General features: G+C 37.4%; 1 protein-coding gene across 2 annotated transcripts in view; it reads right to left on the bottom strand.

Annotated features, from left to right (window-relative positions):
- Positions 1-849: 849 nt before the first annotated feature.
- The window catches only part of MATR3 (matrin 3), a 34426-nt gene continuing 17579 nt past the window's right edge, over positions 850-17696 (bottom strand). For both annotated transcript variants that reach the window (XM_075601618.1, XM_075601619.1), the window contains exons 3-15: positions 15086-15147; positions 14324-14359; positions 13477-13601; positions 12610-12662; positions 12220-12342; positions 9727-9852; positions 9137-9304; positions 8803-8934; positions 8121-8164; positions 6749-7166; positions 5777-6125; positions 2928-3049; positions 850-1081 (exon numbers count right to left, since the gene is read on the bottom strand). In XM_075601618.1, coding sequence (XP_075457733.1) covers positions 1037-1081; positions 2928-3049; positions 5777-6125; positions 6749-7166; positions 8121-8164; positions 8803-8934; positions 9137-9304; positions 9727-9852; positions 12220-12342; positions 12610-12662; positions 13477-13601; positions 14324-14359; positions 15086-15147 — 1803 coding nt within the window. In that variant the 3' untranslated portion in view covers positions 850-1036. The remainder of the gene's footprint in view (positions 1082-2927; positions 3050-5776; positions 6126-6748; positions 7167-8120; positions 8165-8802; positions 8935-9136; positions 9305-9726; positions 9853-12219; positions 12343-12609; positions 12663-13476; positions 13602-14323; positions 14360-15085; positions 15148-17696) is intronic.

Raw genomic sequence — 17696 nt, 5'->3', positions numbered from 1 at the left:
AGCCGCGATGCAGGACATTGCACCCAAAATGGCGTAACTGCCATGAACTTTAAAGGCAGCTACAGCCAAATCAGACTCAATGACCCCCGCATCACTGCAGATTAAATTTGGGTTATCAAAATAAATCTGAAAAATCTATTGTATTTTATTACCATTTATCCTATGAAAATACACTACTCTGTTGGTTAAAATAAAAAGATTAAACAGCGTTAAATTTGGTAATTAAAATAACTATCAGTGAATGGTGGTGATAACAAAAAATGAGAAACAGCAGGGTAATAATTTTCAGCAGAAACAAAAAAAAAAACCTAAAGAATCCGACAACAATTTGGTACTGTAAACATTGACCATTATTTTCTCTGGTAACTGGATACTTCCAATATATTTTTTAATACAAATATTAGACCCTTTTGATAGCAAATGGGTTGAATATAGATAATTATTATTTAAACACCAATAAGAAAGTTTAAGGCAACCAATTTAGCTCAGTAGTCATGTTACATAAATTGCTGGGGTGATAATTACCCTGGGCTAATTAATGCATACAGAATCCTGGAAGATCAGCTTTATAGGGAGAGAATTAGCCTAGAACAACTGGGGAGAGAATTGGGCATTAACACCAGCTACGTGGGACTGCACCTTTAACATGCACCCCAAATACTTCTTTTTTTTTTCTTCTTCCCCTAGACAGGTCTGACATGAACATCTTGTAGAAATTTCCAGAAAAGGCTGGCATTAGTTTCAGTAGTCAATACAAACGGTCATATGCCATACTCCATTGCTTGTGAAGTTCACTTTGTAGATTTATACATTTGACCACTTGACATCAAACTCTAAAGAATTCTTCGGTTTTGCCATTTACAGGTTTTATTAAAACAAAGACTTCTACATCAAACGGCATATTGTAGCTGTAATAAACATAGGAACAAATTTTCACAGAAGCGGCAGCAATGACTGCAAAGCGGACTTTAAAAAAAAAAAATCTAAATTAAAAAAAAAAGGAGAAATTTCTTAAGACACCAAACTTTAATCCTCCTTACTCCTTCTTCTTTGGAGTTTTTGCCATCTTGTTGAGGACTTTCTAAAAACACAAACAAAAAGACAGTTATAACAGGTATAGTGTAAAAATAAACACTTCCCATATATTATATTAGGTAAAGAAAAACATAACTCGGCGATATAACCTACACACACCCTTTCCAGGTCTTATTTTTTTTTGCAAGCCATATCACCCACCCTATAGAGAATCAAAATGTTAGCAGTGGTACTTTACCCTGTCATTAATCTGAAAGGTGCCAAGGAGGCTTCAATTCCTATTGAGACAGGGGTACTTTCAAAAACCGCTCTGGGCGCTGTTCGTTTATGCATTCTATAGTGCTATATTTTTGTTATCTTCAAATGTGGCTGACGCTCGCAGAGAATTCAAGTGCCACCAAGCATTAAATTAAAAAACTTGTATCGTTTTAAATTGGCCTTGGTGCAGTTTTTATTATATGAAAAAACTACTTTATACCACCATCTGTATCAGAGACCAGTTTAGAAAAGGCAGACAAACAATGTTGTGGATACCCACCTCAAGACGGACATACAACATTGCACAATTTGGTATATTAATCAAATTTTTAACGCACGGCTTTGTTTTAACGAAGCTGCAGCAAACAGCTGTACAAGGCTCGCTGTAGTGTTAACGGGTGCACTTGTGTGTATATATACATATTCTATACCAGTGTTTTTAAACCAGGTTTCCTAGGAACCCTTGGGTACCCCAGACATCCCTAAAGGTTTTCCTGCCATTTTGATGTTATTTTAAAATTGAACCAAATACAGAAGAATTTACTGAGAATTTGACCTCAGACTTGCTGTTAGAGAGGGTTGAGATTCCTCAGAATTTTATAGGGTTCCTTACCCCCAAATAGTTGTAAACCACTGTTCTATACTGTACACACCTATATATAGTGCAATGCGTGGGTAAGTGCCTCTGGCATGGAAAGGGATAAAAGAAGCTTGTTGAGAAGACTACTTACAAGCGGGGGAAAGCTACCGACTGCACAAGCTTGCACCCTGAACAGACTACACTGCAAACTTAGAATTCGCAGCTTTATACTATAGGAAGTATACATCAAAAAAAAAAAAACGCCTCCCCCCCAGTGAAAAAATAAAATGATGTTTAATTTTCTGCTACCTGTACCTTTTAGGAAAGATTCCATGCATTATCTGGGTTTACCAAGTTTGTTATTTTTTTTCCTTTTATAAAATGTTATAGATAGACTATGGAAAGCAATATGCTTGTATATTCGTGGGTCAAGCGGCTATGTTACCAACCAGTTCGGAGGTCTGTCTGGCCACCACTGACCCACCAACTTCCAAGCAATGGTAATCTGAATTCTCAATAGTAAATAAAAAAAAATTAAAAAAGGCAGACTAAGGGGCTTATGCAGAGGAGATAGAGAAGGGAAATAGCGCCATCTTTTGGCGAAAATACGCACCAGAGAAGCTTGTTCTGCAGAGAACATGGAGAGATTCATAAAATTCGCCACAGCCGATTTCTTTACTTTAAAAATTGCCAAACACGTAGCGAGATTGGTAAATTCGCCATGTTAAAATAGGGTGGTATGCAGGTAGCATAGATGCACTGCAACTCGCCATTCTGCCCTATATTATAGCGAGTTTAATGTAGCCAGAAAAACTTGGCAATTTTGAATCTCATCAGAAAAAAGAGGTAACGCAGCTTTCAGCATACGCCCATAACTTACTCCAATTCTGTGGCTATTTTCCTGCCGTTTTCACATTAAATAACGTTCTTCTCTGCATAAGCCCCTAAGTTGTTAAAGTTGTGGTGCAATGCTTCTATAAGAGTATTACATTCCATAATGAAGCCCAAAATGAATATTCTATGTTACCTTCTGATTTGGGAACATGCAGCTTACCTTCAGTTTTTGATAGTGAGCTAAACTGCTACAATGTGTAAATTTAGCAACCTCTTCGTTTGTGTAAAACAGTGAGCACAGTTTGCAGTAAAAGCCAGTTTTGGGCACCACATAATCCACCCCTAAAAGGAATTAAAAAAAAATAGTGTGTGAAAAAAAAAAATCACCCTAAGAAAACCTTACAATTAACACTGCAATTAAAAAAGTGTATAAGAAATCCTATACACATTAAAAGTATAGTTTGAGGGCTCTTAACTGGTAAAATCTTAACCTGGCCCTGTAAACAGACTGATTAACTTAATATCTCACGTCACTTATTACAATCTGGTACTTCAGGGGTTAATGTGGTTAAAGTAAACACACACAAACCCAGCAAGCTCCCAGAAACCCAAATTACCACAAAATATATGTATATAAGTGTCAAAAGGAGTGCTAATGGGCGCGGCTAATTGTATAAAACAAGAAACAAGAGTCCAGAGCAACATACAATATGACAAAAATACATAGTGAAATACCTATACATCTCTTGAAAAAAAAGGGTAATTTAGTTAACCCATTGCCTTCCGCCCCCCCACCCCCCACCCTAGGTTTGAGCTTGCCCTCCCCACATTCCAAGTTGGCAGGTCAGTTTAATTTTGCTGGGTTTACGACAGATCCAATGCTGTTCATTCTTCCTGTAATTATACAGGTAAATAAGAATTTTTAGCAGTTAGTGTTAGGACCTGCGATATGATCATACCTTGAAATTGGCTCGCAGGCTTATACGCTTTGGCCAAAGGGTTAACTAAATGACCCCTTTTCAAGAGATATATACAGTAGGTATTTCACTGTATTTTTGTCACATTGGATGTTGCTCTGGACTTTTGTTTCTTGTTTTATACAATTAGCCACGCCCAGCAGCACTCCTTTTGATACATATATATATTTTGTGGGTGTTTGAGAGCTTGCTAGGTATCTGTGTTTGTTTACTTTGGTATCAGCTGTTTTCAGCTGGTATCAGCTGTTTTGGGGTTAGTGGCTCCTCCCACCCAGAGTTTAAAGCTCGCCACTGTCCAAGTAAGCAGGTTCTTTTCATGCAGCTAGTTGCGACAGGTTCAATGCCAGGACCACCCTTCCCCTAATTATAGCGGTAAATAAGAATTTTAATCAGTTAGCGTTTAGGATCTGCGATATTATGGTCATGCTTTGAAAGTGGCTCGCAGGATTATACACTTTGGCCAAAAGGGTTAACTAAATTACCCTTTTTTTCAAGAGATATATAGGTACTTCACTGTGTATTTTTGTCTCATTGGATGTTGCTCTGGACTTTTGTTTCTTGTTAATTTGTCCCAAAAAAAACCCCAAGATAGTGTTTGACAGGTCAAGACCCTTCCAGTGTCTGAGCTGATCTACAAAGAGGGCTTAATTAGTGGGCCATTACAGATGGTCCACTAAGTGAAATACATAAGTTAGAAGGCTGTGGACGATTGCTAGATCCGGTGCTGTCAGTCTCAAAGAAAAGTAGCTTTCTTGAGATAACCCCTGTACACCTGAGGTGCGAAAATAGACATTAGGCTGTCATATTTTAGGTACAGGAGTGTATGTGGAGTACAGACATTACCGTGAAGATGTATCTGTCCAAGTATTAGAGAAATTAAGATACAAGGTCTTGCATATATTTAAGCAGATTTTAAATGTCAAGAAATTTGTTTTTTTCTTTTCTTCAAAGTCGTAAAACTGTCAACACCGCCGATTTACAACAGGGGTGGATTTATGGTGCTCTATGAAGGGAAGTTATTTAAAAAGTAGGGCTTTTAATTCTAAATACTTATAATTAAATAGGGATGGGGGGAGAGAGGGGGAGGTTGGTCCTGCTTAGCTTGCCAATTTACTGAAATTTGAGTGGTGCTATCAGGAATAAATGTATTTTTATTCTAAGTTAGAGTTCTACGTGGTGTTTTTTGAGATCAGACATGCATTTTCATCTACTCCATTGGCCTCTTTGGGAAAGACCTGACATGGCAACATACTGTACTGGGGTGTTTCTTTTTTAATTTTATTTTAAGAATAGGTTCTGCATTTCTTGTAACTGTATGTTCGTGTAATAAACCTTTTTTCGCCATTCTAATATATTAAGATAAACCTTTAATAAGGAATGCTTTTGACTCTGAATGAACTGTTTGCACACTTTGTAGAGAGAATTTACATTTTGCTACAAATGGGTGAGTAAAGTGCATAGTTTTCTTTAACAGTGACCAGAGACCCTGGCAGATATACATTACATATTTTTGCACATGTCTTGGGTGGTGGAAGCGTATAGATGAGATTATTGCAAGAGTATGGGGTAAATATTAACTTCGTGACATTACCTTTCACAGGAGAAAGGAGAGTTGGGCTAGAGTAGCCATATTAACCCTGGTTGCATATCCAAGTCACATGCTCACAAGAGTTGTCTGTGAGAGATGGTATATTGGGACAGATCAAGGGAGAGATATTGTTCATTTGAGGGACCTTTGCGAAGGTGAAAAGTCGGCCAGCTAGAGGTGTATTAATGATTGTCCAGTATATGCAGGTCCCGTGTTCACAAGTGTACTGCACGCGACAGTGATAAGGCAAAGTAAAATTAGTCTTTTGTTTTATATATATTCTTGACTTTCTGGTGACCACTTGGTGGAAGGTTAGACCTGCTTAGCTACTCATTTGTTTTAATATTGTGGCTGTGCATCACCAGATTGCTTTTTGGCATTACCCTGAAAACATGGCCTATTGGTAACCCCCAAGGACTAAATTTAAGCTCCCTTATTAGAAATGTCAATTTAAACAAAAGGCATTCACCCTCTATGTACCAGCTAAGTAAAACAAATGCTTACCAACAGGTTCATTGGGCTGATATGGCCCAATGATATAATCTTTAAGTAACTCTGTTTTATCATTTTGTTCAATTGCATTTTCACTATTTTCAGAGGCTTGAGATTCCATGCTTTCGGGCATTTTACATATTTCTTCGTTTATTCCTTCTTCCTTTTCAGTTGTAGCTTCATTTTCTTGCTCAGGTTCCTCAACACTTGTGCTGGCCATAACCATTTCAACCAAACTGTCGTCATTTTTAGCAGACGAACCTACAAAAGACTTCATCTTCTGGCCATCCATGTCTTCTTCATCACCAACTTCATCCAAAGTAACAAAATCTTCCATGTTCCCAGGAAAGGCATGTGATCTCTATATTTAAAAAAATAAAAAATTATGTTTAATATTCTATTCTGGTTCATTGGTGAGTACAACAAAAAAAGGTCTGTTTTCAAGGTCAAAGGGGTGTGTGTGTGTGTGTGTGTGTGTGTGTGTGTGTGTGTGTGTGTTTACACACACGGTATTCATTAAAGTCTGATATCAGACAATACTCTGTGAATAAATAGGAATACTTTAAAAAGAACACACAATCATAGTGCACTCTGGTTTTCTTTTTCATGTATGGGTGGGTAAACTGAACCTTGCTTGTTTTTTCTAACCCATCCCAATACATGATCAGTGCTGTTGTAGGTGAAGCATCCCTGTAATTTCCTTCAACCAGCATCCACAATGGTATAATCATTTTATTTGTGGCAAGCCAAGTACAAAGACTAAGGCAATGCATTTTTGTCAAAGCTGAAAATCTAGGAAGAGTTTAAAGCATCAAAACGACATCTTTGAAAGTAATATACAATATCCCCAATCTATTTATTTTAACAAATAGGTTAACAGCAGTTTCCTGCAAAGACTGATGTCTAAAGGTAACAGATAATATTTAACTGAGTCAAATATAACTATACAGATACAATAAAAGGCAATTCAGCAAAAAGGCATACCTTTTTCATTTTCTCTTGTGTTACTTGTAGAGAGGGACGAGGACGGGCACATGCGCCTTCACTCATAGTTTTGTCTGTTCCCATTTCTTTCACGTTTATGTCACTCATGTCAGGATGATCACCTTCATCTCCCACTGAACTACTAGTTTCCATCAGTGCAGCCGCTTCTTCCTCCTCCTCTTCTCCCAAAAGCTCATTCTCATTCTCCAACGTAATAGCCACAACAGTTTCCTTCTGATCATCCTGCTCATTTTTAATCAATACATCTGCATCATTTGCAGTAAGTGACTTATCTTTTGCTGTGGAGGACGTAGATTTACTTTCTCCATTGCTGCCTTCAACTTTTTGACCACTTTCCATTTTTATCGATTTTTTATCACTGGAACCGTCTTTGCGATCTGGAGAATGAGCTCTTTTCCTATAGAAGGAATTTGGAAACAATTATATGGAAACCAACAGTCAAAAATAAAACGTACAATACTTATGACATTCACTACTAATTGGTCTCCTAGGTGCCTCCCTAGGTGTTTTAAGTGGGGAACTTTAAAAATATGTGCAGCCCTAGAGCTGGGACAATCTTCATATCATTTGAATTAAAGTTAAAATACTTCGAAACGTTTTTTTTTTTGAGACTGAAATACATTTTCAAAATATAAATTTACCAAAAATAATGGCCAACTTTAGCCCATTTAGTATAGATTGGGAGCACCATGAATATCTACAAAATCTAAAAGGACTTTGAGAAGCCAAACTAGAAACGATCACACATTCAGTTACATAGCAGATGGGGTTGAAAAAGGACACGTGTCCATCAAGTTTAGACAACAGATACTTTATCCTATATCTATACTTACTTATTGAACCAGAGGAAGGCAAACAAAAAACCCCAGTGACGACATCCAATGATATGTCATAAGGGGGAAAATAAATTCCTTCTTGAAATAGTAAGAATATCCACAATTCTTGTATTTTAGAGAAATAATGCATATGCAAGCATGGGGTAATTTGCATTAAAACTGCATTATTTAATTATTTAAAGCAGTAATACAACCATTTGACCCATATTTTTAAAAAATAATTGGAAACAGGGAGTGCCTCAAACTGAACCGCATTATTTCAGCTCCAAGGACCCCACCGGTTCCCGAAGATACTTTCCGGTAAAAGGTGGTGGTGATACTTCCTGGCTTTTAAATCCACACACCACACGGGCCTATAGGAAGCTGCAACGGATGACATTATCTGGTGTGACATGGGAGAATTAAACCATTTTGTTTCCACTGGAGGGGAGTGAATAGTTGGTACATTAGCGGTAGGTATATAGTGTACACACGGGATTTATAAGAGACCATTATACATTCAACTGTATGTTTACCTTGGTTTTTCTTTTAGTATGTGCTCGATTGCCTTGTTTGGAATCTAAAAACAAAATATAAAAATTCTTAACATGCTGTATAAAGAACATTTTTGCACACGTACACGCAGGTTAACATCTCGCATACGATCTAGGTTTTCAAACACGTGTACCCGACATATGTCGATTATAGGGACTGTTCCACATAGCAAACAAGTTAAGGAATCTAGCAAGGAATGTTTTGTTTTTTACATCGACGTCCATCATTATGCATTTGTTCCTGGCGAAAAAAAATTTTTTGGGGGGGGGGGGAACTGCGCACTTCTTGTTTTTTCTTTTTAACCTCTTTGGCCATTTAGGGTAGCATGATTAGTTTTGACTCAAAAATGCATGGGATTAACAATTTGATTATATACAAAATACATTAGGCTGATAAGAATTCAGGTAAAGATTTTAAAAAGTACTGCAGTGTTTGGGCATAACGGAAACCCAAGTATTTTTAAATAAAAAAATACTTATGTTGGTCAATAACCTATATTTCACCTGTTTAATGTCATCAGTTAAATCTGTCTCTAGATCGGGCTGCCTGTATCGAAGGTTGCACTGGAAATATGTATAGCAAATAACACACATTCCAGGAGTAAGAAGCATGCCATGACTGAAACGCCTCTAAGAAAAGTTTGTGTACATAATAAATACTTACTCTGAGAACAAGCTTTTTGTATTTTTCAGAAAGGTCTACCTTCACACACTTTCCCTGAAACCAGAGAGGTTTTTTTTCACAATGCTCAACCATTGCCAATGCATCTTCTGTTTTCTCCATTTCAATAAAGGCCTAATAAAAAACAAAAAAAAAAAACAAACATAAGACTACTTTAGTATTTTATTTTTTTTACTATGTAAATTACACAAAACAATTGAGATCACTTCATAAAAAACACAAATTTTCCGTGACCAAATCACTAAATGGGTAATTTACCAATTTAAAAAACATCCGCAGAAAGAGATTGCAGCAAGCCAAAAGAGCAAATATTCACCTGGTTCTTCATTCTCATTAATATGTACGTTCTCACTTTTCCATATGCCTCAGCAAGCTTGATAGCAGAGCCATCAGAATACCCAGAGTGAGGCAAGTTGCTCAGATGTATCACTCGTCCAATATCTGGTTTTGGTTCCATTTTTTGTTCAGACTTCACTTCTGGTTTCTAAATAATAATACAAAGTTTGTTTTTAAAGCATCTGTACAAAAATCCTAATTAAATGCAGACTATTCCTGTAATATAAACTGAATATAGGCCAAGAAATGCTTGCTTTAAAAACCTTTAGAAACACTAAACTGTTTAAAATGGAAGATAAAGTAGTACATGAATGCATGCTTTCCCTCAATATTCATTCCTTTACATGTTGCTAAGTCCAACTGCACCGTCAGTGTGACAAGCTTTTAGGTGCTCTTCTGTTTTTATTTGTCAGTACACATTAGGAACATAAAATATACAATCACAACATATTAGATTTTTGAGAAAAGGCTGTGATTGAAGACAACACCTCTCTTTGTAATGGCTGTTTCACAGTAAAAGGTGGAATCCATCAACAATTATAATTCAGAAACATATACAAATGTAAATACCTTTATTCGTTTATACTTCTGAGACAAATGGACTCTAACTGGGTTTCCAAGTACAAGAGCCGGGTTACTCCTGTAATAATCAACTACAGCCAGAGCATCCTCAGAATTGGACATTTCAATAAATGCCTGGAGTTAAAAAAATAAATTTAAAAAAAGAAGTTATGTTTTATTGACCAAAATATATATAACAGCAGCATGTGTCGAGAATGGAGTTATATGTAAAGGTTAAAAGCAATTTACAGTCACTCTGATTAGCCACACTACCTGGCTACTTATTTCAGTATGAGATTTTATTCCTTATCTATAGTACTCCCAAAAAGCTCAATATATTTGAGGGAGAGGAGAAAGAAAGGGGGGGGGGGGGATGAGGAGAAAGGAGGAGGCTGCAAGTCCCACGGAAGAAGGGGTTTAAGGATCCCAGAGGGGACAAGTGAGCAAGGGTAACTATGTGGGGGGAGGGGAGAGAGCTGGTGGTGGCTGAGTGCCAAGGAAGAAAGGGTTAAGAATCCCAGAGGGAGGGCGAGGAAAGGGGTAAAGAGTCCTCAGGGTGGTGAAGGAGTTAAGAGTTCAGAGGGGGAGGAAGGGGTTAAGAGATAGTGAGGAAGGGTTTTGACCTTTCATGCTGCACATGCTGACTGGAGTTGCCAGTTGCTCCTCACAGTGAGAAGCGGGCCAGGCCGGGCAAGAGAACAGCTTGTCTGCAAATGCTCACCCCCCACACTAAAGCAAAACCGGGATAACATCTGACATGCTAAGATGCGTTATCGCGATATTACTATGATGTCTGTATATATCGCACAACCCTACTATGTAGTCATCTGAGCACAAGTAAACTCTGCACAGACAATTAACACGAGGCACACAAAAGACAAATCCTGTTAATTGTAATTAGACAGTTCTCATACCGGTCAGTAGTTTATTTTGCCAATATTCAGCACAGCAGATGTTAATTTCAGACAGGATTTAACAGTGCATACCTATGTTAACAGTTGATTTTGTCAATAATCACTGGCAGTAGTAATTTGGTACTATGTTTTGGGGCAATTTAAGATACCCTTTAAAAAAACAGGCATGTTAGGTTGTAAGTTGGTGATTTTCAACTGGGGTTCAGTGAGCCCCTCAGGGGTTCCTCGGCCGCCAGAGGGGGAGAGAGCTGGGACAACTCTCCCAGCTGCACCCCACATAGCAGTGACCTACCGGCTCCCGAGCTCAGCAGCAGCCACCTCCAAAAAACTACTTTGTGAAAGGCCAATGTTTTTTTCCAGCCCTGATCATAGCTAACAAAGGCATTTCTAGACAGACCATGTAAAAACACTTCAGATGTAAAAGCAGACAGAGCTATCTTTTCTCCGGTCATCCTTTTTAGTAATTTTTTTACATATGTGAATGTGATCCTCAATATCAATTACACCATAGCCTTAAAAAAGGAGTTTAGATAAAGACAAATGTACAAACATTTAAATGGGACTGTGGATAAATGAATGACAAATGGCAATACAGATAAATGTCAACACTAGAGTCTAGGCGCAAAGTTCACGTTTCCTGTCTTGCCTTTAAATTCTTCATGGGCAAGCTACCCAGCTACCTGAACAAGCTCCTCACCCCTACCACTTGCAGCACTTATCACCTGAGATCAGACTCCAAAAGACTGTTCATGGTCCCCAAGGCTCAACAAAGTATCCGGACGTTCCTCCTTCTCCTACTGTGCACCCCAAAACTGGAACAACCTTCCAGAGACTCTCACATCCACCACCAGTTTAAGTTCTTTCAAATCTAAGGCTGTCTCACATTTTAACCTGGTCTGTAACTGTTTCATACGCTCATAATATATATTTTCTTTAACTGTGCATGCAATGTCTTGTATATAATGTATACCCTATTCCTTTATGTAACTGTACTTGTAACCATGTATTATTTGTTTTACTCTGTGCCCAGGACATACTTGAAAACGAGAGGTAACTCAATGTATTACTTCCTGGTAAAATATTTTATAAATAAATAAATAGATAAATGTGTCTTCATTTGCGTAGAAACGATAAGCAGTCTACATAATTAATGGGAAAATATTAGCACATTCTGTAGTAGACAGATTTAGGAGTGATTGTAGACAGTAGACTTAGCTTCTAAAATTGTTGCTATAGCAATCCAAGGTAGCTTAATACACTACAAATAATTAAAAAGGGCACGAGTGAAAAATAAAAATGCAGTAAGTATGATCTAATACTGCACAACCAATTTACTATAAAAAACGCACAAGATTTTGATTAAAATGCTGTTTTAATACACATTTGTACGTTTATAAAATTAGCATTTACAAATTAATAATAAAACAATGATTCTACACTCACGAGCAGGGTCTTCTACCTTTTTAATCGGTTTGCACGTTTGTCCTTATTTGTATGCATCTCGGTTTATGCAATTATCAAATCTCTGCACCCCAATTATACCACGCTGAGGAATATGTTGGCGCTTCACAAATAAACGATAACATACCTCATTGATTTTATTTAAAATCAGATGATTTGTGATGACTCCAAATGGCTCTGCAAGCTGCAGAAGTTGGTACCTTAGATTCTTTCCCCTCTGAAAATCCATTATATGAACAACTCTGTTTTCCTAAAAACAAACAAATCCCAACATGAGGGCTTATACTATTACAAGGGAAAAAGCAGTCAAAGAACAGTCCTCACTTAAACAGCTCATTGTCTAAGTAGCAGAATAAATTCAGTTTATTCTAATGTCTATAACATTCAGAGTAGCCGATAGAAGTATATGTGAACAACATTTTAGGCAGTCAAAAGAACCATGTAAACGAATGTTGTTCATATCTACACCATATACTGTTACACAGAATGAACTACACAATATAGGATTTATACCAACCTGTCTCCCTTTCGGCATGTGTCTTGGTCCTGGTCCGTCTCCATTTCCTGCATCTTAAAAACATGAAAGGTGAATTTTAACAACTATCAAAAGGCATCAGTCACCCTATGCTGGAAAAACAATCGTTGCTCCCTTACTCGACTTTGAGTTTACAAGAGCAGAAATGCAGATTACTTGAATTGGGGACCACAAGCAACGCTACTCCATAGAAGACCTTTTTGTACTGGAAGGCACCTTATGGCCATTGAAGTGAATGGGCTGGTAAGGAATCTTCCAGTAAAGAAGTGGTCTTGAGGAAGAGCACTGCTTACAGCAATATGCCCCCTTCATTTGCATGTCCTGCATCAGGAAACAAATACTGTCACAACCAGTGCCAGCTTTTGTTATAGTGAATTGAGTGGATGCAGATACTAAACGTTGCCCATACAAAAACGTCTGGATCAAACAAAACCCTGCTTACATTCACACTACACTCATTTTAGATTAAAAGCATGTGTGTTACATTTTACACTACTGAGCACTCCTCATTTTTGTTTTAAAGAAACTTCCCTGTATGTGGTTCATCTTCGAAGCAGCCCGAGACTTGACTCCACTGTAAATTTTTCACGTTATTTTCAATATTGTTTTTTTTGTCACGTTTTAGTTTTTTTTGTGGACTTACTTTGGACTTTATCGCAAATTAATTTATATATCGCAAATTAATTTATATTTGTATATATTTACACTAATTATATGATCTGATATTTCATTATTTGTTTTCACTTATGTAAATTTAGAAACACTTGTGATAATCATTTCAATATTGATATATTTATCCAATTGGATTAAGCACCATACACACACACAATCAGTATGTGTTATCCTTACCTAGGTGCCCTCTGTGACTTCCATGTCCTCCTTCTGGACCCCCTCCCATATGTAATGCTGGAGGTGGTGGGCCCAAAATTCCTGGTGCTGGGTTAGTGGATTGTTGTAGCATGAATGGATCACCCCTATAAAAATTGTGCAAAAAAAAAAAAGTGTTATCAAAAGGGGATTTCCCCCAACACCACATACACAATTTACCTATTAAAATTAAAGGCGACAGAATATTTCCACAAACTAAATTTTTAAATTCAGCATTGTTTAGTTATCCATTAATTTATATACCAATTCTGTGCCACCTAAATAAATTTTTGGCTACTGCGATAAACTTTGAATATTCTAAAACCGGTCCTTTTGTGAACTCTGTATTCGGTATGTACAAAACATTTTTAATTTCTGATTAGCTGCAAGATTCCAAAAATTTAATAAAAACAGCCAGCAGAACAAAATAAAGACCTAAAACACTAAAATCCCTTTATGAGGATCCACGAGTGCTCGTTCTCCATCTCTGCATCGGAGCACCAAGGCTGAACATTAGCATATGCAACCTCATCATTGTAAACATTTCACCTACAATTTACGATATGTTCACTGGAGCTTTTCCAAATTTAGCTATGAAAGCCTGCCCAAAATTTCATTAAGGACTAGCTAAGAGCACATTCATTAAAAAACACAAAAGAAAACTGCACTAAAGCACAAATTTAAAATGTTAAGAAATTTTGCAATAGCACCTCATACTAGATTTACCAATAAAATATAAACCAAACATCTAAACATAAAAGCAACTTGTGAAATAAAAGTAGGCGTATACCCATTTCGTTGGATTGGAACTTTAAACAATTATACTTACATTCCATGACCAGCTTCAGGATTCCATTCGGGATATCTAAATAAATAAATATAATTACACAAAAGTCTTCAGTCATCTTAAGACCAAATTAAACCAACAGGCAAATGGAAGGTGTTAATACCATGTCCCAGATACACTAAAGGGTGCTAAGTTTTGGCACGCCTTAACGGTCTCCCTTTATTTCAACAATAAATGACAACTTTATTTTTTTTTTTTAATGAAGCACTGGTGTTTACTTTAAAAGATGATTTATGAAACATGGTAACCTAAAAATTGGGAGTTTTGTTTTATCTACTTCCTTCGGATTGAGGTTAAAGGGGCAGATTAATCAACACCAGCGTGTCCAATCTGGCATTAACCCCATTTCAGGTCAATGGAGTGCTGACCTGTTCCAGCGCTTGATGAATCTCCCATAGTGTACCTATCCTACCCATCTACAGAGATCTCTCTCTACCCATGCTTTAATGACAGTAGACTATCAAGGAAATAGATCAAATTGTAGTTGTGTTTCAGGGCCATGGTTTAAAGAAATGAACCTTATTTTAAAGTAGTGATTTTTGTATGCACGGATTATATTGGAGGACAGTAGTTTATTAAAAACCACATGCAAAATGCTGTGAGCTTTTAGTTATTTTAGTTTATGCCTTACTAACTGAAAACTATAAAAATAGAAATGTGCTTTAACATGCTAGGACCTTTTAAAAATACACAAACTAATTGCAATGCGTCTATGCATACAGTTTAAATACAAAAATATCATACATTTCAAGAAGCAGCTGACAACGTCTTCCATGGGTTGGTCCATTGACATGTTGGTTCCACTCCTGCAATGACGTCAAAATATTTTTTTTATATATATACAAGCTCTTCATTTTGGAATATTACCAGTTACATATTTCCATTCAACCTATCAAATGTTTTTGAAGATAGAGTACTTCTGGCAATCCAGGAATTGACACCTACCAAAAAATATATATTTATGTTTCATTTTAAAGCAGCTCTTCATGCTAGTCTTTAACCCTTCCCCGCCACTAGGTTATCCCGAAGAATTGTCACCGTCTCTGGTGACAAAATGCTCGTATCATTAAATACAATGTTGATGCAATATTTTCAAACAGTGTCTCCAATAAGCAGCGCTCATTGTCCGCTCTGAGTGATCACGAAAAGGGTACATTATTAAGATGGTCATGTTTTCAGTTTAAGGTGCATTCCAAATTGCTGGATCAACAATAGTTACAATGAACAACAATGTATAAAGGGCAGATTTTATCTGAACACACTTACGAGTATGCCGTTTCCATTGGGGGTGTGTGTGTATATATATATTTTTTTAAGTTATGGAGGGTGAAAAGGCAACAAAAAACCTCCACGTTAGCATATAGCCAATAGAGAAAATCACTTGTGAGCACATTCACATGTCTTAGACAGGTCTGCAACCTGCCTTTCAACCATTATCACCTAGCATACAGTGCTCCCACTGCAGCAAGGGATTCTGGGAAATGACGTGCAAATGAGCACACGTGTCGCCTTTTGCCTGAAATATCCATACACAGCCCTTGAATCCCTTGCTGTGTATGTGCACACGCATGAGCGTGTATGTACATGCAAGTATGTGTATATGCGTGTATGTGCATGTGCACACACACTTTGGCCACTATCGAGTGCTTACCTGCGGTGCGGCCTTCTCAGTCTTCTCCCCTGAAAAAATGACCGCACGGCGTTAAATTCCATGGCAACGGAACGCGACGTCATTTGATGCCGCGCAGCCCTTTTTTCAGGACCTGCAGGGGAAAGAGTACAATTTGCAGGGGAGAAGACAGAGATTCCGCACCACGCCGCAGGTAAGAGTCGTAAGGGGGGAGGGGGGATGAGGGATAGCTATTATAGACAGATCTATCTAATGGAGCAATAAACTTCACATGGTAAGTTACTACACAATAAAACCAGACTACATAACATGTACTGAAAAAAGGACAAAATTACAAATGTCTGGCTAAATTACTAGCACGTCTAGAAAAATCCTAGGCGTGCCTATGTTACCCTGCAGCAGAGCACCGACTGACCTAACAAGTCATCGCTATGACTAGCAACAGAGCAATCAGTACTACTTTGCAAGTGTGAGGATAGGTTGGGGAGTTGCTGGTGGCAGTGGTGACCGCACTGTGCCGCATAGTCCAGAAGGGAAGGGGTTGGGGGTTACAGGGAGTGATGCTCCCCCCCCAAAAAAAAAATCTGCCTGGCACCCATGTGGTATTTTTTTGTCCACCCTTGATTGATTATAAATGAAGTGACTTGTTACTCGCAGTGTCAAATAAAATGGACGGTGCAGAAATGTTTTTACTACATTAAAATTGTTTTTCATGTCATGAACATATTTTCTCCGACCACAGTGTGCTATTGCATTGCTCCAGCCACCTATGTCGCTGGGTTGACGTCTGTGCTGTTATACTCACCACTTACCCTTTATTGTGCAGTGTTAGTTCCCCCATGTCTGTTTTCAACAGGGCTTTATTCTGAGCAGGACTTTACAGTGTGTGTGTGCGCACACACACAATATTGTGTATTTCTGACAGTTATTTCTTCATGGCCTACATTGTCTCGGATTTTCAAGTGATACTATTGCTCCGTGTTGGAATACTTCGCAACACCAGTGTAGATGAAGATTTCCATTTCTCCTAGTCCTACCTATATTTATTAGATGTCAATAAACTGAAAATGATTTGCACCAACATAATTTGAATGAACATTTATAAATCAAACCCCTTATTATAGCTCAGACTCCAAAATCTAACACATGAAATGAAGCACTTTATACATTAGCATGTACTTTACACATGGCAGTAATCAGAACTAGATTTTTTTTTTTAATTGTGTGCATCACCAACCCAGTCCAGTGGAGTTTTATTTTAAAAATTGTCTTGTGTGTGAAAGCAGCTCACTGATACTTGAAAGTCTTTGTATTTATCAAAGGGCTGTGCCTATAAGGGCATGGTCCTCTTAAACTTTACAAGTGCAAGCTAATGTTGTACATTTTCCCTGATTGTCTTCACATACGTTGTACTATGATGCAGAACATGTAGACTGGTTACACAGAATTATAAGTATGAGTATGCAGCATAATGTAATTTTATCAAAGTATCCACATCTCTGCTCTGTGGGAGTTATGAACATACAACTATTATTGCTAGTGTTTTGAATTAATTTTTTTTTTTTTACCATTGATGGTTAACATTTCTAGAAAATTTTGAGCAAATGTAAATTCAACTGCTTTAGCACTTTTGTAAAGAAAAATCTTGCAGTTAAGGCTATACACAGATAAAATACTATACAAAAAAAGTATTTTCTTTATTAAAAATGTTAATTTTAAAATGTA

Source organism: Ascaphus truei, chromosome 5 (genome assembly GCF_040206685.1).
Source record: "Ascaphus truei isolate aAscTru1 chromosome 5, aAscTru1.hap1, whole genome shotgun sequence".
NCBI lineage: Eukaryota > Metazoa > Chordata > Amphibia > Anura > Ascaphidae > Ascaphus > Ascaphus truei.
The sequence above is the reverse complement of the archived record's forward strand: the minus strand, read 5'-3'. Positions and strand labels throughout refer to the sequence as shown.